The 23,042-nt window shown below is 46.5% G+C and overlaps 1 protein-coding gene and 1 pseudogene across 2 annotated transcripts; both read right to left on the reverse strand.

The window, feature by feature from the left end:
- Positions 1-633: 633 nt before the first annotated feature.
- Positions 634-742, reverse strand: LOC116641459 (annotated as a pseudogene).
- A 6,651-nt stretch (positions 743-7,393) lies between these two features.
- On the reverse strand, positions 7,394-12,173 carry KLF4 (Kruppel like factor 4). 2 transcript variants are annotated; one of them, XM_032418515.1, is made up of 5 exons: positions 11,759-12,173; positions 11,522-11,642; positions 9,854-10,847; positions 9,590-9,754; positions 7,394-8,495 (listed from the first exon to the last, which is right to left on the reverse strand). In XM_032418515.1, exons 1-5 carry the CDS (start codon positions 11,761-11,763, stop codon positions 8,320-8,322), a joined length of 1,461 nt encoding a protein of 486 aa, XP_032274406.1. In that variant the 5' UTR covers positions 11,764-12,173; the 3' UTR covers positions 7,394-8,319. The 2 variants fall into 2 exon arrangements, with proteins under 2 accessions (XP_032274406.1, XP_032274405.1); XM_032418514.1 differs by having other exon boundaries at positions 9,590-10,847; positions 11,759-12,085.
- Between the last annotated feature and the right edge of the window lie 10,869 nt (positions 12,174-23,042).

Raw genomic sequence — 23,042 nt, forward strand, 5'->3', positions numbered from 1 at the left:
CTGAATAACACGTTTTAACATGCTTTAACATGCACCTGATAAACAAGTTGGATGTATCTAAAATAATAAGCAATCAAGAAAACTGTAGGGGAAAAAAATGGTATATGTCGTTATAGTTAACGTGGTTGAGTCTGTCAAAGAACTATCCAATCACTTTCTAAGAGAGGTAAACAATTTTTACTGGCTAGGATGCTGATTTTGACTTAAGTTACATTTTATACCCCCTATGGGGCAATGATACCAGGAAAAAAATATCTGCAGACTTGCATATTTATATATTCTTGTTCATCTTTGGTTCCCCTGCCCTTTGCACCAGTGGCTGGTCAAGTAGGTCTTTGAGCAGATTATATATGTTTGAACGGAATTGCAGGGGAAGAGAAAGAAGCAGAACAAAACCAGAAATATATATTAACACTTTTATGGAATGGCTCCTATGTTCTCCATAGAAGGGAACAGTGGTAAGTATTGTAGTAACTGACTTAGGGGCTGATAGCACAACACTAATAGAAGTACTATAGAGAACAATGAAATACTTTTTTTGGACATCAGCTCACAATGTGACACTGAATTTAGAATGTTTTTTATTCCCTCTGTTTTTTTCCTTCCTTTCTTTCTTTTTTCTTTTCTTTTTTTTATTATATGGAACACATCATGAATTTGCATGTCATCCTCACATGGGGGGGGCATGCTAATCTTCCCTGTATTGTTCCAGTTTTAATGTATGGGCTGCCAAAGCAAGCACCAGAACTTTCCTTTTAAAACCATCCTTTTTGCATGGTGTTTTTTAAAATTCTTTATGCCCCTCTAATCTTCCCTTGGGTTCTCAGGATACAGCCGTCAGCTGCTGGCCTGTTAACCGAGACTGAGGTAGTGGTTGGTGTTCTGATCTGAACTTGATGTGACCTTGGGCAAGCTAGTTTAGATGAGCCTCCATTTCCTCCTGGAGTTAAATGATCTTTTTTTTTTTTAAAGGATTTTTTTTTTTTAAGATTTTCTTTATTTATTTGACAGAGAGAGACACAGCGAGAGAGGGAACACAAGCAGGGGGAGCTGGAGAGGGAGAAGCAGGCTTCCTGCTGAGCAGAGAGCCCGATGTAGGGCTGGATCCCGGGACTCCCGGGATCATGACGGGAGCCAAAAGCAGACACTTAAGGACTGAGCCACCCAGGCGCCCCTGGAGTTAAATGATCTTGAAGACACTTTCCTGCTCAGAAAGTCTATGTAATTTTATTTATTTATTTATTTCAACGTCTGTGTAATTTTATAGCTTTACAGCTTGCAGTCTGTTCCCCATTCCTCTGTGACGCAGAGAGGAGGCATTTGTCAACTTCATGCACTGTTTTCTAGATTCAGTTTACTTAGACATGTTCAGAAGTCAGAAAACTGCTGTCATGCAGGCAGCAAGGAGAGTTTCAAGCTTGAAGAGTGGCAAACCAGGTGGGGGGTGGTTTCACAGCCACCGATGGATGACCCTTCCTTATTCAGGTAGACTGGCTCACCTACGAACCTTCAGTGTAAAGTGCCTTTGTTAAGCTTTTTTTTTTTTTAATTTTAATTTTTTTATTTTTTAAAGATTTTATTTATTAATTTGCCAGAGAGAGAGCAACAGAGAGAGAGAGAGAGAGAGAACAAGCAGGGGGAGTGGCAGGCAGAGGGAGAAGCAGACTCCCCACTGAGCAAGGAGCCCGATGCGGGGCTCCATCCCAGGACCCTGGGATCATGAACTGAGCCAAAGGCAGACGCTTAAGCAACTAAGCCACCCAGGCATCCCTTTGTTAAGCTTTTAAAGTGTGATTAAAAAAAACAACAACAACAACAAAACCCCTTCATTGTCATAGGCATACAGGACACTTATAATTTTGCCCTTGAAAGAAGGCACAATAGACCTCCAAGGATGAGGATAAAACATTGCCTTTTGGGGGACTTTTTCCAAATTCTGGCTTCCTGAAGGCCATGCCCAGTGGTCCCCTGTTTCCTGTGGGTCACCTGACACCCATCTGCCTCCCCCAAACCACAACAAACCCCCTAAATGAACAAAATTCTTTCCAGAATCAATGCAGAAATTCACCTGGCAAGAAAGAGTCCTCTGAAAAGAGATGCCAGGATTGGGGGCTAACTATTCAATAACTGATTAATTTTTTTCAATTAAATCCAGTAACATTGGGTATTTAAGGGCAAATAAGGAAAGTTTCCAGTGCCCTCCAGGAACTCATATCTATTGGAGGAGCCAGACCCATGAAACCTTGCAATACGTGAGGATAAGAGTTTAATGAAAGATCTAGATCGACTGAAATGAAGGAGACTTTTAATAAAAGCTGGGCTTTGAAGGATATATAGGAGCTGTCAGGGGACTATGGTTTTTTCCAGAAGCAGCAGAGACCCACATCTGTAAGCAAAGGCTCAGAGGCTGAAACAGGCATGGTACTTTGGGGGTCAATTAAGGAGTGATTGGTTATTTAAGGAGAGAATACTGGACACTAGGTAGGGGCCATAGTTGGAAGGTAGACCGTGTTAAATCTTTATCCCCTAGGAACTGGGGACCATGGCAGGTTAAGGAGTAGGGGACAGAGTGGCCAGATCTGTTTGACCAGGAGAGCCGTGTGCTAGGCCAGAGCTGGGGATCAAAACAGGAACTTTTTCTTCTACCTAGAACTCCAAGGATAGATTATGCTCCTGGTATAGTGACCGGCTTAAGAAACATCTGTGGGAAACTCGGGCTTCCCTGTTAGTCTCCCTCGAAATAGCACATTGGTTGGGAGGCAGAAAGTCTGGGGCTTTTTGACTCTTTATTTTTTTTTCTGGGAGGTATTTTATTTTATTTATTTATTTTTTTAATTTTTTATTGTTATGTTACTCACCATACATTACATCATTAGTTTTTGATGTAGTGTTCCATGATTCATTGGCTTTTTGACTCTTTAGAGGGTTTATTGGAAGAATCTGGATATTGGCAAATCCTTCTAAATTGGGGAATATCCATTTTGCTTGTAACTTACCTGCCCAGCAGACTGAAGACGGGAGTATTAGGAGAAAAATGCCTTGAGTATGTCAGCAAGAACGAGAAACAAAAACCAAACACTAACTCGTAAAGGGAACCTCAGTTTCCCCTTTCATGCCTACCTTCGTCGTGAGGATCTGCTGGAGGTAAGGGAGAGTGTACAAGCTTCAGAGGTCTCACCAGGGTGTGCACAAGGGATTACTATACACCAGCGAAGGGACCTGGTCAGACAGGAGACATGCTTCCTGAAACAGCCCCTTCCATCTGTCATGTCTAGGGTCTCTGCTTGTGGCTGACCCCAATTCACTTACCTCCGAGCTTTCAGCGAGTGTGTCTAGAGTTCCTTCAATATCTCTGTAAGTTATTTACCAATTTTAGCTTTTAAGTGGGTATGCAGATACAGCATCTGAGTGTCGCAGTGGTTTGTCACCATTCAGTAACCTGTTGATCCAATGCCAGAGAGTACAGATTCAAATATCATAGGTGACATGGGTTTTAGAACCCCACTCAACCCCCCTGGGCTGGACAGGTTTGACTGTTGGCCCTCATTGACTTTAGATCATTGCCAAACCTCCACCTAAGGCACCATCCATATATCGGTTGGTCTATCTACCTACCTACCTACCTACCTACCTACCTACCTATGTCTCCATAAAGAGCTATTTCTCTTGCCTTTTGCTCTGTTTAGATGATATCATGTACGATGGACATGAAAAGAAACATAAAAGGATGACACATGGTCCTCACACTTTAGGGTATCATTATAATTATTGTGCAGTATCGGTGAAAAATGCTCTGCTAGGTATAATCAGATGTCAAAGGGATCCTGGAAATGTGAAGTTACTTTTTGTGGTTGTGAGGTTGTATTTATTTCCTCCTTTTCCTTTAAGAACAAGTGGAGGACATTTGGGAGGGCAGGTTGCAACATGCTGAGTTGTCTAGGGTGCCGGAGAAGACCGAAGCGATTCGAAGAAGTATTACATCAACGGTATCATGGAAAACAATTAAAAAGGTGGACTCCCAGTGTACGTGATTCCAGAGAAGCGGTTTGATTGATGCTCCTACCCTAGGCGCCCTCCTTCTGCCCAGCTAAGCTAACTGGCTCTGGGATCCTCCTAGATATTAGCCCGAAAGTGTTTCTCTGTTTATGCTAACATGGCAGCAGTTGGTTTCCTCTGGGTTTTGACTGCAACCAGGGCATTGAAGCTCTAGGTACCTGCATCAGGATTTAAGAATATTAGTTTTTCAGGAGATGGTAAGAAATTTACTCAAGATTTACTTTTTTGTTCTAAGGTAAAGGCTTCCGAAGGGTGTTTGTTTCCAACTTTCGTTTTAGTTTCACTTAATATGAAAAAAAAAAAGAGGCTTTATTTACATACAGCATTCTGATTTAACAGTAGTTCCTTTGCATTTTCACAGGTAGAACATTCCATGATATATTCCACAGCATCCATTAGGTAGAGAGCTCTTGGTAGTTTTATATGAAATATTGTTGAATGACTCTGCATGTGAACAGTGAATGATAGTTTCATAAACAAACTTTAGGAAGCATAGATTCAGTTTAGCCCTATAAAAACATGTCACTATGGGTGCCTGGGTGGCTCAGTCAGTTAAGCGTCTGCCTTCAGCTCAGGTCATGATCCCATAGTCTTGGAATTGAGTACTGCATTCGGGCTCCCTGCTCAGTGGGGAGTCTGCTTCTCCCTCTCCCCCTGCCGCCCTCCCTGCTTGTGTTCTCTCTCTGACAAATAAAATCTTAAAAAAAAACAAAAAACATATCACTATACACTAGCCTCTAGAAGGTGCTAAGAAAATATGAAGAAATAGAATACATAAAATATATAAGTAAAATGAAGAATGGAATACATAAACTAAAAAGGTTTGTGTAGGACTGGATTGTGTCTGTGTGTTTGAGAGAGGAAGAAGGCGGGGGAGAAACTAGAATATGGACTACAAATTCACTTAGGTATGTGTGGTGGTGTGTTGAATGGGGCTTCAGAAGCCAGAACATACAATAGAACAGGTGGCTGACGTAGCTATTAAATTTAGATACTCCCATATATCAAAATACAACAGGTACCATCACTCACTGATTCTTTTAATAGTTTCCCTGTGGACTCGCTTCCAAGGCAAAAGGACTGCCTCACCTGGGCTTCCTTATATGTAAAGCAATTATATGTAAAAATGGTTTATCTCCAAATATGAAATAACATTGCATGTTTCTAAAAACTGGAACAATTTTGGAATGGAAAAGAATTATTCCCTCAACCATCCTACTTGAGATGGTGAAGGTTCCTTTTTTAACAAACTGAAACAATTAATTGTAGGAAGTTAACCAGATTTTCAGGTAGAAAGAATATTTTGCTGGAAAGGGAATTTTGCTGGACAAGAAGAGAGACTGAAAAAGTCTGTTGATGTGTGGGAAACACTATTGTTCATCTTGTGTGTGTGTGTGCGCGCAAGTTAAAATCTAGGATATATAAAATTAAATGTCATAAGAAAATGTAGTTAAGAAGGCATCTCAATTGTTAGGTGCTCTTTATTATACAGTATAAACGGCTCTGTAATGTGGTAATGACAGGACACCTCGGCACTCAGAACTGATAGGTACGAGAGTAAATAGTGTTAGCTGTTTGTGCATGTTGATAGTTTTGTCCTGTGCCATTTTCGGAAAATCTTCTTTATTCATTGTGGATACTGAAACTTGTTTTTTCAGGCTAGAAAAGGTTAATGCAAGTGATGGTTCCCTATGACATCAGAAAAATTTTAATTAATATGTTCTGGTATTTGGGGATGTTTCTCCTATTTGAGGTAATAGGCACTTAGCAAACATGAAGATGGTATCAGCCATTCAGTAAACACTTTTCATAAACAACCGTGTGCCAGAAGTCTCTGTTTAAGAGAGGAGTGGATTACAAGAGCAACAACCACAAGGTTAACACAAAAATGCGTTTCCAGTGTAGGGTTTTTAAATGGCTTTAATTTCTCTTTTAAAAATCAAGCCTAAATATTTGTACCTGCATTCTTAAAAAGTTTTCCCATGTTAAATACTTATTTGGAAACTGTAGAAAATTTAAATGGAGAAAACCAGTATTAGTATTTTGGCATTTCCTTCCAGTCCTTCCTCTTAAAGCTTCTGGTGCTTCCCTCTCTCCTTCAATGCACACACACCAACTTATACAATTGGAATTGCATTTATACTCCTAGATCCTGCTTTTTCCACTTAACATACCATGAGCATTTTTCCATGTCATTAAATATGCCTTGAATATGTTCTTGGCCACATAAAATTCCATCCTATCGATGCACCTGTTTTCTTTTAAGCTAAGGCACATGCCATGTTTTCCAGTCATGCTGGACTCTTTAAAAGCCGAGGATAATACTTTGTGTTGATCCACCATGAGGCTCTTTATGAATTTGTTTTCTATTTATAAGATGCACCCACACTTCTGGATACTCCATATAATGGATAGTTAATAAGCTGCCTAAAGATGTCAGCTTGACAGTGTTGGTCACCCACATTACCATTACAAATGTATCAAGTGCCAACAAGGGTCACAAATGCTTTTTCCATTTTGTAACCCCCACAAACAAAATTCAAACTCTTGTACTGACCTCAAAGAAGGATCAGTGCAGTTTTAAAGCTGAGTAACTTCAGAAATATGCGACCAGCTTACAAAAACACCACTTAAAAGATGTACTTAAATTTACTTTACACTTAAGTTTTGTGACTGAGTGGTTTCTAATTAACACGTTTCAGTCTGCTTAATCTAGAGGACAGATGAAGTTTTAAAACATTCTGCCAGAAAATTTGGGTCTAACCTCGAGGACTACAGCACATATCTGTAACACACAGGAAGCATAAATGAATACTTTAATCCTCAGGAGGGCACTGTGGAACTACATTCTTAGGGTTCTCTGCTGTGGGAAGGTTCTTTTGTTCCTCAAACTGTTCTGAGTGCAAGGCCCAGCCCCTGAGAAAGATTTTTATATTTTCTTTTAAAGAGAAACCCTAAGGATCTTTTAAAATATGAAACTGGAATGTTGCATATTTTATACTTTCCTATAAAAAACTGAGCATACTGAAGAATGACTGAGCAGTTTCTAACTGGAAATTCATATTCAGGTAAGGAAATTGCTTTCATGTACTTTTTATGCACATTTGGAAAGAGCAAACTGAACCAGGTGACGTTTACTTCTATGATCTCCAATATTCAGCTTTCAGTGTCACAACTTTTGATAGTACTCACTGTAAAACTAGCCTTAAAAACGTCTTTTAATCTCTTGTTGAGATAAAAGTTTGGCCTTTCAGTGTGCTGATTTTCACATGCCCTGTGTTTAAACTGAAATTACTATGACATGCTTTTCCAGGGGAGAAAGAGAACAAAAACAATGTTCAGATAAAATATTATAGGTTTATTTAAAACTTAATTCTCACCTTGAGTATGCAAAATACAAACTCCACAAAATGTTCATTTTTTTACTTTGTAGTTTACAAATATACAAAATAGAAGTTTGCTTAAATTTATATTACATATTTATTAAGGCAAGGAACTATATAGAAAAAAAACATTTGTTCTGCTTAAGGCATACTTGGGAATAAACCATTGTACAAATTATTGCACATCTGAAACCACAGTGCATAACAGACTGTCTGCATAAAAATGTTAAAAGAAATAAACCAGGCGTATTTACCTGACTTAGGTCATAAATGTAGATCGGAAGACAAAAATAGATTTTCCTTGTCAAAGTATGCAGCAGTTTGAGAACTTTGGCTTCCTCATTTGGTACCTTTAGAACCAAGACTCACCAAGCACCATCGTTTAGGTTATTAAAAACACATTTTCTGTACCTGAATTTCTTCCTCTTCTAATATCATAATAATGGCTTTTAGAAGGCAAAGAGAATACAAGGTGATCTTTATGCTTATATTGCATCGAAACACAATTCAAGGGAATTCTGGTCTTCCCTCCCCCCAACTCATGGATCTAATTTATACCCTGATATCCACACCTTCCAGTCACCCCCTTGGTGTTTTGTAAGTCCAAGAATATTCAAGTTGGCTTTAGCATTGGAATGATAGAAGATCCAGTCACAGACCCCATCGGTTCTTTGATTTGTCTTCTGGTTTCTTTGAGTCTCCTGATTATCCATTCACAAGTTGGCTTGTTGGGAACTTGACCATGATTGTAGTGCTTTCCAGCTGGGTTCCTCCCCCCTCCGCCCCCCGCCCCGGGGAGTTGGGGGGGAAGACTGTGAAAGGTCAAAAAAAATACTGAATTCTCTTCTGGCAGTGTGGGTCATATCCACTGTTTGGGGATTTAAAAGTGCCTCTTCATGTGTAAGGCGAGGTGGTCCGACCTGGAGAAGGCGCGGTCGCACTTCTGGCACTGGAAGGGGCGGTGGCCGGTGTGCTTGCGGTAGTGCCTGGTCAGTTCGTCGGAGCGGGCGAATTTCCACCCGCAGCCGTCCCAGTCACAGTGATAGGGCTTCTCACCTGGGGGGGGGGAAGAAACCCAGGTGAAGCCACTGCTACCGAACGCGGAATTGGCCAAACTGGAGGCCGAGTATCAAACCAATTCCCCAGGCACCCCACTCTGAAAGGGGCCAGCCACGTTTTTAGACCACTTCAAGGCCATCTTCAATTTCAGATCATAACTAGGAATATTAAAAGTATTCTTTTTGCCCTTTTTTGGGGGGGGGAACAGACCTACACTTCCTACACTTATATATCGCTAACATTTTCATTCTTTTGAGCCGAAGTACCACGGTGATGGAAGTGAATTTAGAACTCTCTCTCCCGTCCAAACCAAGTGATCACATCCTCTATCCCACTACAACTGGGTCGAAAAACCCACAGGCGGCTACTTTTTCTGCATCAGCATTTCTATTATTTTAATGAATCCTACACCTAAATGACCTTATGTACCTATACTTACATGACATGAAAAATTCTCTGCAAGTGACCATCTTAAACCATAATCTTGGGCAAATCATAACCATTCAATTCTTGAAATTCAAACAGAACCTACTTATGAAGGCTAGAACTAAAAATAAAAAAGGAGTGTGCATCTGGAAACAACCAGTGAAAATTGCCTAAAAATTAAAAACTGATAACAAGACCTAACATACTTTTGCACTGCAACGTGTAATTTAAGATTTTATCTTTAAGTAATCGCTACACCCAACTTGGGGCCGGAACCCGCAACCTCGGGAACCCACAACCTCGTGATAGAGTTGCACCCTCCACTGAGCCAGCCAGGCGCCCCCGAAGTATAATTTCTTGATTACAAGGGCAATGCCTTGCTCAAACGAGGAGAGGCCCACAAGCGGCCTGGAATCTCCCTGCCTTTCAAAAGCCTAACGCCTAACAGAACTGCACATTCAAGCACTTGATACCATCCATCAAGCAAAAGGCTCTTGGGCAAAAAAGGAGGCGCCAGTTTGGTTTGCTGTTCTCTCCTGTGATCCAAGAGATGGAGGAGATAGACTGTGCCCCACATCCCAAGGGAGGCCCTGAGAAGTGTCCACAGTTAGCCAATGGGCTGCACGCCAACCTCCCCGCCCCTTTTGCAGCTTCTGTTCTCCTACCTGTGTGGGTTCGCAGGTGCGCCTTGAGATGAGAACTCTTCGTGTAGGTTTTGCCGCAGCCCGCATAATCACAAGTGTGAGTGGCTGTCCTTTTCCGGGGCCACGACCTTCTCCCCCTCTTTGGTTTCGGCTCCTCTGGCATGCAGGAACCAGGAGGCATGAGCTCTAGGGGTGAAGAAGGTGGGGTCAGCATCGGCCCCTGCGCCCCAGAGAGCCGGCACACGCAGGGCTCCCCAGCCCGAGCTATGAATCCCCAGGACTGACCTTGGTAATGGAGCGGTGGGACCTGAGGCTGCATCTGGTCCGGCAAAAAGGGTGGGTAGTTGGGCCCCGGGTGGGGATGAAAGCCCGGGGGTAGCGGTAGGGCAGGGTGACAGTCCCTGCTGCTCAGCAGTTCCTCGGCACCCAGGGTCGGGGTAGTCCTGCTGGGGAGCTGCCGCCCCAGGGGGAAGTCGTGCGCTGGTGGCCGGTGGCCATTGCTGAGAGGAGGTCCAGTGCCCAAGTGGGCCTCTAGGGGCCGACCGACGGTGCACGACGAGACCGCCTCCTGCTTGATCTTGGGGCACATGCGCGGTGGCCCGCCGCTGTAGGGCGCCACCACGACCGGGTGGCTGCCATCCGGGCTGCCTTTGCTAACACTGATGACCGACGGGCTGCCGTACTCGCTGCCAGGGGCACTCAGCGACGCCTTCAACACAAACTTGCCCATCAGCCCGCCACCTGGCGGCTGCGGCTGCTGCGGCGGAATGTACACTGGGTCCAATTCGGGCCGAAGGAGCTCAGCCACGAAGCCGCCCGAGGGGCTCACGTCGTTGATGTCCGCCAGGTTGAAGGGAGCTGTGGGAGGGGGCACGGACTCCCGGCCATAGAGGAGGCCGCCGCCGCCAGCGCTGCCCGGCGCCACGCCCGGGTCCCCTCCGGGCCGGATCGGATAGCTGAAGCTGCAGGTGGAGGGCGCGCTGGCAGGACCGCTGCTCGATGGGGAGGACGAGGATGAGGCTGATGCCGACGAGGACACGGTGGCGGCCACTGACTCCGGATGGGACAGCGAATTGGAGAGGATAAAGTCCAGGTCCAGAAGATCGTTGAACTCCTCCGTCTCCCTCCGGGGTAGGAGAGCAGGGTTGTTGCCGCCACAAGCCGCGCCGACTCCGCCACTTTCCAGGTCGGTGGCCACGGTCGCGGCCGCCAGATCATAGGGGCGGCCGGGAAGCACCGGGGGAAGTCGCTTCATGTGGGAGAGCTCCTCCCGCCAGCGCTGCGGGAACAGGACGGGAGAGAGACCGTCGGTGCTGGTCCCCTGCTGCCACACTACGTACTGGCGGGCCGGCCGCGCCTATACCGCCCAGGCACCGGGACTGGGCAGACATAAAGCGCCGGGGGACTCCGGGTGCCAGCGTTGCAATCTCGGCCCACCCCCGGGCCCGAGGAGAGGCGGTGCGTCGGTTTGGAGGATGTTATGTTCTGTCTGCCCGATGGCGTGTGAGCAAGGGCCGCGGCTCGGCAGCCCGGGTCCTTCCCCAGCCAGATCCCGGGGACGCTCCAGCCACCCCTGGAATCGGGACACCGAGGATCTCCCTATGCGCCCTCGCCACGGGTACGCCTACGCGCCAAGCTCACTCGGGCCCAGCCCGTGCGCAGGGATACATCCACCTCCCGCCCGGTGGCCCCCGCGCCAGCCCTGCCGCCTGCGAGCTAGGAGACGTGTGCCGACCGAGTGTGCGCCCCCGGCGGCTCCGCAGTGTCCGGACCACACGCATGTACAACTAAGCCAAGAGCGCGGAAGCCATCCTAGGAAGACTGCGGGGCCAGTGCGGTGGCCACTCCTTCCCCTCGCCGGATAAGGTTTTGGGTGACCCCTGGACTCCGTCCGTCCTCACCCCACCCACAGAAGCCCACTGAACGTTCTCGACCTTTCGCGGCAATACTCACGTTATTCGGGGCACCTGCTGGACGCAGTGTCTTCTCCCTTCCCGCCGGGCCGGACGCGAACGTGGAGAAGGATGGGAGCAGTGCGTCGCTGACAGCCATGTCAGACTCGCCAGGTGGCTGCCTGCGGGCCGGGCGGGGCACAGAGGCAGGAGTCAGGGGGCCACTCTCGACCGCCGCTCAGGCGCGTCCCACCGGCCTCCGGCCTTCACCCCTCCCTGCGCCCCGCGCCGCACCTACCTCATTAATGTGGGGGCCCGGAAGGTCCTCGGGAGTCCGAAGCAGTGGGGGTACCCAAACCCCAAAGTCAACGAAGAGGAAAAAAAAAAAAAACTTAAAAACGAAGCCAAAACCAAAAACCCCAAATTGCCCGAGATCCTTCTTTGGATTAAATATAAACGCGAGATGCCTTTTTAAAAAGTTCCTTTGTATACAAAAGTTCTTAGAAAAGTTGTAAACTCGTAAAAACAGACAATCAGCAAGGCGAGTAAGTAGGTCCGGTGGCCGAGCTGCGCTCTCTTCGACTCAGCAGCGTCCTCCACCACTGTCGCGGTCGCCGCGGCTGTCGCCGTGGGCGCTGGGGCTGTGGCCGGGTTGGCGGGCGGGCGGCGCCGCCAGGTGAGACTGGCCGCGGCGGCGCGGATCTGCGGACTGGGCGGCGGCGCGGGGCGCGGAGTCCGGGGGGCTGCGCGGGGCGCGCGCGGCCATGGGCGCTGGCCGCGGGCGGGTGGGTGGGTGGGGGGCCTGAGGGGCGGGGAGGGGCACTTGGCGGCTCCCGGTGCCGCCGCCGCCGCCGCCGCCCGCCACCGCCTCTGCTCCCCGCGCGCCCGCAGCCGCGCTCGCTCTCTCGGGCCGGGGAACTGCCGGCGGCCGCCGCGCGCTCCTTACTTAACTTCTCGGCTCCCGCCCTACCCCCGCCTCCTACCCGCTGTACGCCGCGGCCCGCCGCCAGGCCCCGCCCCTCCCTTTCTTCTCCCCTCCCTCCTGCGGCCCCCCCGCGCGTTGCCATGGCAGCTAAATAAACAAACTCGGCGCACGTGGGGGCGGGGGGAGGGAGGGGCGCGGGCGGGGCCCGGCCGAGCCGTGACGCCAGCCCAGCAGCTGGCGGGCAGGAGCCGCGCTGACGCCGGCGGCGGCGGCGGCGTCGGCGGCGGCGGGCGGCCGGGGCGCGGGTTATTGGGTGCAAGTCCGGTCGCCGTGCGACCGGGGCAGCCTGCGTCGCGGTGGTCAGCTCCGTGGGTTCGAAGCCCGTGGCGGAGGAGTCTGGTAGGGGCTGAGGGGTCGGTTTCGCTCCCCCACCCCCGCTCCCGTCCGCGCCGTCTGCGCGCTAGAGAAAAGCGCGATTATCCGCGTGACTCATCCAGCCTTCCGTCCCTCTCCGGCGCACGCAGCAGCCCGGCGCTGGTCTCGGAGCGCCAGTGCGGGCGCTTGGCCTGGCCTCGCGGGGTTCTTCGTGGGTTCTCCGGCCGGGTGGGGTGGGGGTGAGAGGCAGGGAGAGGTGGGTGCCAGGCTCTGTGGCGGGACTGGGAGCCCGAGAAGGCCTGAAAGGGCGGAAAGATGTTGGGGCGGGTAGCGGAGTTATGGTTTTGATATTTCGGGGAGCCAGGAAGGGAGTGAGAGGGCTCAAGACTGACTTTGTGGGGTGGAGGAGGGCAGAGGGGCTGTGAGGCGCAGACACCTTTCAACTGGGGAATCTCAGGCAGTTTACAAGCCACGCACCCTCCTTTCCACTTTATGGATGGGCAAACTGAGTCATAAAGAGGTGAAATGTGGAGGTAAAGGTCAGACGGGGAGCTAGCTTCCTTGGCTCAGGTTCCGAGCGGTCAAGCCCACCGGGAGGCACTTAGCTGGAAAGTGGCCACGTACCAGGAAGTGGAGCGGTGCGGTGGGACCCCGGTTCCCGAAAAAGGCACAACGAGCTCGGCGGCAGTCGTTCCTGCCCACCGGGAAGAGAAGAGGAAACGGCGATCGTTATTTCAGTCTTATAACTTTGCCTCCCCACCCCCACACTCCCCTAAGTTTGTGATCAGTAATTTTCCAGCCGGGAAATGTTTTCGCCCTCATCTCTACAAACAGTGACTTTTTTTTTTTTTCTTTCCCAAACGTGAGTGTGGTGTTCGGTATCGCCTGCTAAACGTAGGCTTGCGAGGTGTTTGGTTTGGATTGAGGCGCACAGAGCCGAGCTCCACCCGCCTCCACGAAGGCTCCTCCAGGGAGCCTCCTCACCAGTAAACGCTGTCGATCCCAGGAAAGACAAGGGGAGGAGGAAAGGGGTCTAAGCCCCAACACTGGGCGGAGTGTCCGCTCACTGTCATTGAGCTCTCTAGTTGCTTCATACTTTAAGTCGTTGTCACCTGTTTGAGTTCTGCGATTCTGGTACCTATTAGGTTTCCTCAGAGTATTTGTTAGCCCTGAGTTTTTCACTTCTTGCCGACCACAGAAGCATTCTTGGAATGCACCTCATCCCGAATGAATCCACTCGGCCCTCTCTGCCAACGACAGGAATCCCTCTGGGTCTAGAGAGTTGGACGAATTTGAAGATGACTTCCATCCTTCCGCCAAGGCCTCCAGCGGTGGGGGGGGGGGTGCTTTGGCAGGGAAAGCCCGACCTGGAGGGTTCAACCTCACTCCATAGGAGCAGGCCAGTTACTTTAACTCTGAAAACATTGCCATTTTCAAAGGGAGAAAGCAAGAAAGGAAAACACCTGCTACCCCTCCCCCCACTCCTTTCATTGTGATGGCAAAAATTTCTTGGTATGCTAGAACTCAAGGATTGCCTGAAAATGTTATCCACTTTTCCATCAAGGCCTAAGTTCCTAAACCCCAGTGGACTTGGATGAGCCCTTGATTGGTAGCCATTTCCCTAGGCATGTAAACACTTAAATCAGGACTTGGAGTTTCTAACTTAAGTAGTGAGTGCATGAGGTTTTTTTTTCTGCTTTACTCTTCTTTATCTAAAGCAGTAACCCTTCCCCTTCAACAAAAGTAACCACCACAATGAAAAAACAATATTACACAGATGAATTGGAAAGACACTATTCTTATGTCATAAAATCAAGACAAGATTCTGAAATTCAATTAAAAAGATGAACTTGTAGTTTCCAAACAGCCTTCAGGAGGAGTAAAGCCAGTGTCGCTTTGTGGCAGGCAACGATCTAGTTATTACTCTGATTGCATCATAAAGTGAGATCTCTATATTTGCCCTGGATTTCTAAAAGTGGTAAGGAACTCCAAGTTCACAAATCATCTCCTTTCAAGGCAGGTGCCTGGTGTGACAACAGGGTTATGACCCTCCCTCTTTTCAGAACAGGTAGGTCCAGAAGAGTTAAATCCCTGCCCTGTATAATTTATAAACATGAGGCTGAGTAAACCTTTGATGACTAAATTGCACTCAAATAATAATAATAGAAGACACCCTTTAAAGAAGAATTACATACTTACTGGTGACTTTATTTCAGCAAACTGATATTACAAGTTTTGTGGTATGGATGTTAATTATTAATGTCCTTGGAGTTATAAAATAGATTTTTTTTTTTTTCCAAGCACAAACTGCATTAGTTGGCAGAAGATGTGATGGAAGCTGTCAGTGTTAGGGGATTGGCATGGAGACTTGGAGGGGTGTGATAGATTGAAGAGGCTCAATGTGCTTCAAATGAAGGACTCTGCACCCGGGACTGAGCACCAGATCTGGGCAAATAGAGCTCCCCAGGGAGCCTGGCTGCACCCTGGCCTGGGGCATCTGCAGAACTGCCCCAGGACTCAGGAATAGCTGGGGGTTTTGTTTGTTTGTTTTTTGATATTTCAGAAGGTGGCAAGGCTTTTCTCAGCCTCCACTTTCTTTCCTTGGAAACTCCAGCCTCTTTTTCACCTCGGTCACATGTGAGATGTTAAGAAAGTGGGCTTTAGCACGGAATTGCCTGGGTTTGTGTTCTGGCTCTGCTGCTTTTAGCTGTTCAGGTTATTTGACCTCTCCTGTTTCTTCTTCTATAAAATGGATAGTTACGGTACCTACTTCTTAAAGTGATGAGGATTATAAGTGGAATTATCCAAGTAAAGTATTTAACGTAGGCCCCGGTGCTCAGTGAATGATAAGTATTACCGTCACCAGTATTCTCCAGGGCACCATAGGCTTCATAAGGGCAGGAGCTATTGTTTTGTTCACTGCCATATCCCCACGTCCTGGTACAGTGCCTGCCTGGTACACAGTAAAGTTCTGTGTTTGTTGAATGAATGAATAATGGACTTTAGCAGGAAGGTGGTCTTTCTTTTCAGCTCTCCCTTGGAGGCTTATGAATCTCCTTTTTTGTCAAGAGCTTCCATCCACCCAGAGTCTTATCCTGATTTTTCCTACGTTGTTTGATCACCCTTCCCCAGCTTCCCAAACTAGAAACCTAGATTCTCCTCATTTTCTTTGGCCTGGGCATTTAGGCTTCCCCAGAGCTCAGCCACTTCCATTCCTAAATGACTCCGCTACCTTTGACAACATTGGGCCGCCTTGGTTCAAGCCCTCCTCATTTATGGCTTTTAATTATTACGGTAGCTTCCCCCAACTGTTGTCCTTCTCCTCACTTTTCTCCACCGCCTCCCCCATAGCCCCCCTGGAATTTCCCTGCTAGATGGAATCCATTTTTATCACAAATCCCTTCTTAGTCTCAGGGACCACACTCCTTGTACTAGGGCCCTCGACAAACTTTGCAAACTCATCTCTAGAGACTGACCCTACCCTCCCTAAACTTTAACTGGATGTTCTCTCAAGTCTGAATACACAGTGTGTTTTTCTCCATTGGCTCTTTTTCCCTCGGCGGCCCTCATCATCCTCAAACTGCAGAGCCCCTTTTAATTGTCCCGTGGTCTGTCCATCCCCATCTAGGTTAGTCCTCTTCCCTCTGAGCTCCAATAAAGCTGGGTGGTGACTCTGCTACGCCATTTACCCAGGGGACTCCGTGATCTGGTGACTTGTTCGTGGGGCTCCTATTCCACTGTGGCATCTTTAGGACAAATGCCCAGTGAGTATGCATTTTAGAATGAAAGGAGCAAAGCTGCCTTGGTAAAGTGATTCATCTGGAAACCCTGCTCTCTCCTATCTTGTCAGTAACGTTTCTTTCTGGTTCAGAGTTCACTGGCTTGGTTTTCTGTTTTCCAATCCCTCTCTTCCCTCCACCCCCTTCTTTTCTTCCTTTGAAAAGCGCTATGAAGGAGACAGAAAATAAAGTCCTTCATAACTCTGCCCTCACAAAACAGACAAACAGGGAGAGAACAGTCCTGGCCAAGGCATTGTAATAAAACAAACTAGAAAACACAAACAAAAATAACCAAAAGCCAAACCAAAACCAAATGGAGAAAGAGTCAACTCTTTTCTGTAGCCAAATCCATTGCCTTTCAAAACCCAAACATTGGGTATTGAAGTTTTTAGAGCAGAAAATGAGTCACAGACATTTATTTAAAAATCAATTCTCAGAAATTTAAAATCTTTCTCATGAACCTTTAGGTTTGATCACTTAAGTTACATTTTTAGCCCCCAAATTTTAAGCTCTACTGTCTTTAAGCTATTCAAAAAGAAATTCTGAACCTAATGGGATTATCTTAAAGCTGTTTGAACTGGCGGCAGTTGGCTAAATTCAGGTTTTCAGTGTCCTCATCTTGTTCTGAGACATTAAGAAGATACAAACAAACCCTCCTCTCTTTAGGTTATTTCTGTTTAGTACAGAGAAATATCTTTTAAGAGTAAGATACATGGTGGTAATATTTTTCTTAACAAAAAAATTAGGGTCTAATGTTTACATTCTTCATCTAGCATGATTGTTTTTAAGGCCACCAGAAGAATCTTCTGATACTATATGCATTTGAAAATAAAAATAGCATCTAAAAGTAAAAGAACTAGCAAACAAGGCAAATCAGCAGAAAAAACCTATTGCTGGAATTTTCTCCTTGACTTGGTTCACCCTGGCTTGTTAAACTCTTTCCTGGAGAGAATTAGCATTGAGAGAACTAAGACATATTCTCAATATTCTATTGTTCTATTTTCTTAAATTAAAAGGCTCAGTACCTCAGATTCTTAGTGTAGGACAATGTTGTTTCTCTGCAGAAAACATGGTTCCCTGGCTTAAATCAGAATGGAGGTAAAAATTTTGCATTATGGAAAGTGTAGGGATTTTGAGGGTTCAATAATGACTGCTTCACACCCTGAGAAATGCAAACAAGAAACAATTCTGTGTTTAATTTTCTTCTCAGTTTGTGGGCCAGACAAGAGGATAGGTTATTTTTGCCAATTTGACATTATGTACTTTGAGCCAAGGAAATGATTTAAAAAAAAAAAATAATAATAACAATGCATTTGATTACCCTGCGGTTGACTCTTTTTCACAAACATTGTGTTTGTTAATCAATTTTTATGTACTGGCTGGCTGGTGGGGATAGTGCTAGGAGAATGGCCAGTGCCAATGTTAAAAAAAAAAAAAGGGCCAAAATTAATTTCTGGCAGCACTAAATATCTCATTGTGTTTGATGCATTTTTCAAAGTCGATAGCTCAAATCTAGACACATGCTCTTATATCAAGGGATGACCGGAAGCTTTTTGAAAGAGGAAACCCTAGCATAGTTACCTAACCTGAGAGGAATTCCCAGCATTTTAATAGAGATTCAAGAAGGTAATCTATTCAGACTGCATTCAATCTATGTTGTCAGTTAACTGATGAATTTTTCTGGTTGCTACATTTACCCAACAAAGTTCTCAGAGCCAAGTGTTTATGGGAAACAGTGAACTGTTGAATTTCAATGTTCTCTGTTTCATTCAGCAAACTCAGTTTTCCATTCAAATAGCAACTCATTCGGGCTTCTTAAAGGACTGGCCACTATCTTTGGGCTATCTGGATGCAGAGTACAGGGTCAATATCTGAGTTGAATTCTCTGTGCCTTCTTGCTATAACGTGAAGCGGGGCGGCTTGGCAGAATTCATGGGGTTATGGGAGAGGAAGGAAGGGCTTGAATTCAAAGTAGTGAGTGCAGCTATTCTGGGGGAGATGGTTGGGGCTGCCACCCAAGAATTTGGATTCCAGGCCTCTTACCGCCTCCTACTAGCTGCATGACCTTGGGCGAGTGATATCACCCAGCTACACTCTACTTTCCTGGTCTGTGTCATGGGGCTGTGAATATACCTGCCTCACAAAGCTGAGGATTTGGTTATGAAAGCTACCATGAATGTTTGTTTCTCCCCTCTGGCCATGAAACCTGACACAGTTCTCCCAGTTTGATAAACTTGAAATGGGTTCTGCAATACCCAACATGGGGAGCTGATGCATTATCTTGATTTGAAAACTAAAACGCTGGGGCTCCTGGCTGGCTCAGTCAGTGGTGCACGTGACTCTTGACCTCGGGGTCCCGAGTTCGAGCCCCACCTTGGGCGTAGAGATTCCTTAAAAAAGAAGACTAAAATGTTGTTTTCCCACAGTATCTTATTTCCCCCCAAATCACCCAGCATCACTGCAGATGCAACAACTAAGGAGCATCCTCAGCTGAAACCTCACAAAGATGCTGTCGTTAAGTTGAGCCGTGTATCAGCACGGGTTCACGTCATCACTTGCAAAGGGCTTCTTTGCGTAAAATCTAGAAAGACAAGTGACGGCTGACCCTTCATGAGCCAGGCAAGAGCTATAGTGGGCAGAGGAGAGTTTCAAGGTCAAGTTCATAATTGAAGAATTATGTCCTGGCTGATAATGTTGGCAAAATTCTAACCTTGTCTTTCCTGGAAGAGTACTAGAAGGATCTTCTGTGTTCTTGCTTCAGGATTCAGAGGGAGTAACAACTCTCAAATTAATAACTAACATCACGACTGTGCGACACCGTAGCTGGTAGTGTGCCGAGGCCCTGTTATACAGTAAGTCATGTCCCCCTCACATCACCGCTGTGAGGCTGACAATGCCCCTGGTGCTCTAGTATGTAGGCTTTCCCGGGCCGAGGACCCAGCCTGACTTACTCTAATTTCAGAACATAGTACAGTTATAAAATGAATCATAGGTGCTCCATACACATTTGTTTAATAAGTGAACCCCGTTTTGCAGTTTTAGACAGTGCAGTGTAGAGTGGTTAAGTGACTAGCCCAGGGTTATGCAGCTAAGTAAGTGAGACAGTCAGGTGTTCTTAGAGCCCACACAGGGAAGGAGGCCTGTGGTATCAGGACTCTATGTAGGCTGCCCCTTAGTCATCCTTGTTTGTTCCTGCCCTCAGCTGTGTGGGGCTTCCCTGAATCCAGAGTTCTTACATCAAGTTCTACAGAGAGTAAACCTCTAATCTCCTGCCCAAGTTGGGGGAGAAGCAGTTACCCAGCTGCATGGAGTTAGGGAGGAATCTTAGGGCCTAACTGCTTGGATAGATGGAAGGATGGATGGGTAGGTGGGTGGGTGGATGGATTTTCCAACTGCTGCTTATATAGGCTTTCAAGAAATAATTCCTCTTTTTTTCCCCCCGAAGGAATAATTCTGTTTTCATTCCCATATGCACTTTACTTTCTGAGTAACTTGGTGTCTCCACTTCCTGAGCCTTCCAAGGGACCTGTATCTTGGAATCAGTCTGCTTTATTTTCCACTTTCTGTGATCTAAATTTGTGGTCACTTGTCCATTTGCTTCCCAATTCCGACCCTCTGTCCTTGTTGGTTTTGCCTTTTCAATTCTTTTAGCGTATCTTAAATGGGGTTTCAGAGGGAGCATCAGAAAACGTGTTTAGCACACCATACTTAACCAAAAATCCCTTGCTCCTTTTACTATTTTACCTTTTTTAAAAAAAATTTATTTATTTATTTATTTATTTATTTGACAGAGAGAGACACAGCGAGACAGGGAATACAAGCAAGGGGCGTGGGAGAGGGAGAAGCAGGCTTCCCGCTGAGCAAGGAGCCCAATGTGCGGCTTGATCTCAGGACCCTGGGATCATGACCTGAGCAGAAGGCAGACACTTAATGACTGAGCCACCCAGGCGCCCTATTTTACTTTTTTTTTTTTTTTAAGTAAGCGCCAGGCCTTATGTGGGGCCAGAACTCACGACCCCAAGATCAGGAGTTGCATGCTCCACTGACTGAGCCAGCCAGGTGTCTCTTATTATTTTACTTTTTAAAGTTAGATTTTTTTTTTTCTGATTTCAAAAATTAATGCTATTTTAAAAAATCAATAAATATGTGTTTCAAGTAAAAAAAAAAAAATCCACATCCTACCAATCCAGACATGACTGTGATTAACAGTTTGGTGTATACATTTTCAGAATTTTTTTTTTTTTTTTTTAAAGATTTTATTTATTTTTCAACAGAGAGAGAGAGACAGCGAGAGAGGGAATACAAGCAGGGGGAGTGGGAGAGGGAGAAGCAGGCTTCCCGCTGAGCAGGGAGCCCGATGTGGGGCTCGATCCCAGGACCCCGGGATCATGACCTGAGCCGAAGGCAGACGCTTAACGACTGAGCCACTCAGGCGCCCCATTTGCAGAATTTTTATGCCTATATAAAAATACTAAAATTTATTTTTCAAACATGTGTTATCATTTGCACACAGCTTTGTAAATTTGCTTTGATCTTCACTTAGCAATATACCATAGATATCTATTCATGTTAATATAAATATACCTTATACTTTTAAACACATCATAGTTTTCCTAATACTGGTATTAATCAATCCCTTTTGATGGGCATTTAGATTGTTTCCACTTTTTCACTATTACAAAATTCTTATGTGCACCCTTAGACATACTTGCTTATTTCCTTAGGCTCAATTTGTGGAAATTGTTTCATTAGGTTTACATCATCAGATATTATCAAGTTGTTCCTCAAAAAATGCCCATTCCAGGGGCGCCTGGGTGGCTCAGACGGTTGAGTGTCTGCCTTTGGCTCGGGTCATGGTCCCAGCGTCCTGGGAATGAGGCCCATGTCGGGCTCCCTGCTCAGTGGGGAGCCTGTTTCCCCCTCTCCCTCTACTGCTCCCCATGCTTGTGTGTTCACTCTCTCTCTCTCTGTCAAATAAATAAATAAAATCTTTAAAAAAAAAATGCCCATTCCCATCAGCAGTTTATATTCCCATCTGCAAAGTATCAAAGTACTGCTTTCCTAACATGCTTGCAGCACTGAGTGTTATGATCTCATTCCTCTGCTACTCCTTTTAAACACTGGTATTGACGTATATCAGCTTTGGGGCTAGTCAGCCTCTTCTGGCAGTTAGTTGCTTCCTTCAGATTCCAAAGGTGTGGAAATTGTACAGTGTTAGAATGTCGTCAGAGGCTTCCACTGTGCACATATGGAAGCAGAGGCCTGGGGAGTGGAGGTGACTTGCCCATGCCACACACCGGCAGATCTGTGACCACAGAACACTTGTCCCAACTCCCGGCCAAGTCCAAGAGTTCCCTGCGTCAGACTGCTTGGACAGAGGAACCCCAGAACCTGCCCTTCCCCGAGCCCCTTCCCTTCTGAAGCCAGAAGCATGCATCTCAGGCGAGGGATGGGAAATAGCATTTTCAGGGCACCTTCTAAGAGCCTCAGCCCGCCCCAGGTACTTTGCAGAGGTTATGCCCACAATCATGCCATGAGATGTAGGTATTATTAACTCCGTTACACAAGGAGGCAAATGGAAGAACTAGAGATTCAGCTAATCAAATTAGTAATCTGCGCCCAGTCCCGGGGGATTTAGCTCGGGCGACTAGATGAGATTCATTAGAGTGAATACTGTGGCAGCACGGGAGTCAGGTTTAAAGGGAGGAAGAGTGGTATCAGCGAGGCCAGTGGGCCCTGTGTGGGGAAGGGGGACGTTTCCTGGGAAGCCTGAAGAGCCTCTGATCCTTCCTCCCCATAGCAAGCGCTCATTCAGGCTAAGAGTAAAGACTGGCAGCATCAGCGACAGTCAAGACGGCGTCTCGCTGTTTCAGGATCCTGTTGTTGCTCAGGGTTGAGCCCAAGTCCAGCACAATGCCTGCTGGCCGAGCCCCTGTGCTGGAATGACTGAACAGTCCAGCATGGCCGGTGTGTAAATGTCAAGTAAACACCAAATTCAAGTGCAATCTAACTATTGTGCTGGGACTATTTGCTTTAGATATAATAGTCAGCAGGAAAGGAGAAGGAGAGGGAGGGAGGAAAATGTATGTCACTTCACAAGGCAAATCATGAACGTGTGAGCCCTCCCTGGGCTGGCTGGAATGTCACAGGAACCAACGTCAAATAAATAAAGGGCCTGCACTCCATGTTGCAAAAATAAGCATGTCCATTTGCTTGAAAAAAAATTAAAAAGTTCAGATGAGGGAACATTTTCCAGTCAATCACTCTGCAGCAAAGTCATCCTGTTGAATTTGTGACTCACAGGCTCTCTGTGTCAATAGACAGAGAGTAAGCCCATCTTTATGACTTCACTGGGAGATGAAGCAGAAGTCGGGGATGAGGCTGGGCCAGCTCTCACCCAGGGCTCGAAGCTCTGACAATAAATAGCCAAGGAAAGTCTGACCACTCAGAGGCTGGGCAATTACATTTGTTGTTCCCTTTTCTTTATTTCTCCCTTGTCTCCT

This window comes from Phoca vitulina, unplaced genomic scaffold, assembly GCF_004348235.1.
Source record: "Phoca vitulina isolate PV1807 unplaced genomic scaffold, GSC_HSeal_1.0 scaffold21, whole genome shotgun sequence".
Lineage (NCBI taxonomy): Eukaryota > Metazoa > Chordata > Mammalia > Carnivora > Phocidae > Phoca > Phoca vitulina.

Excerpts from the sequence above, each read along its gene's own strand:
- KLF4 (XM_032418514.1), bottom strand. Across the intron at positions 10,848-11,521 it reads CAGCAGGTGCCCCGAATAAC|CGCTGGCGGGAGGAGCTCTC; the intron begins GTGAGTATTGCC and ends CTGTTCCCGCAG. Across the intron at positions 8,496-9,589 it reads GCACCTGCGAACCCACACAG|GTGAGAAGCCCTATCACTGT; the intron begins GTAGGAGAACAG and ends CCCCCCCCCCAG.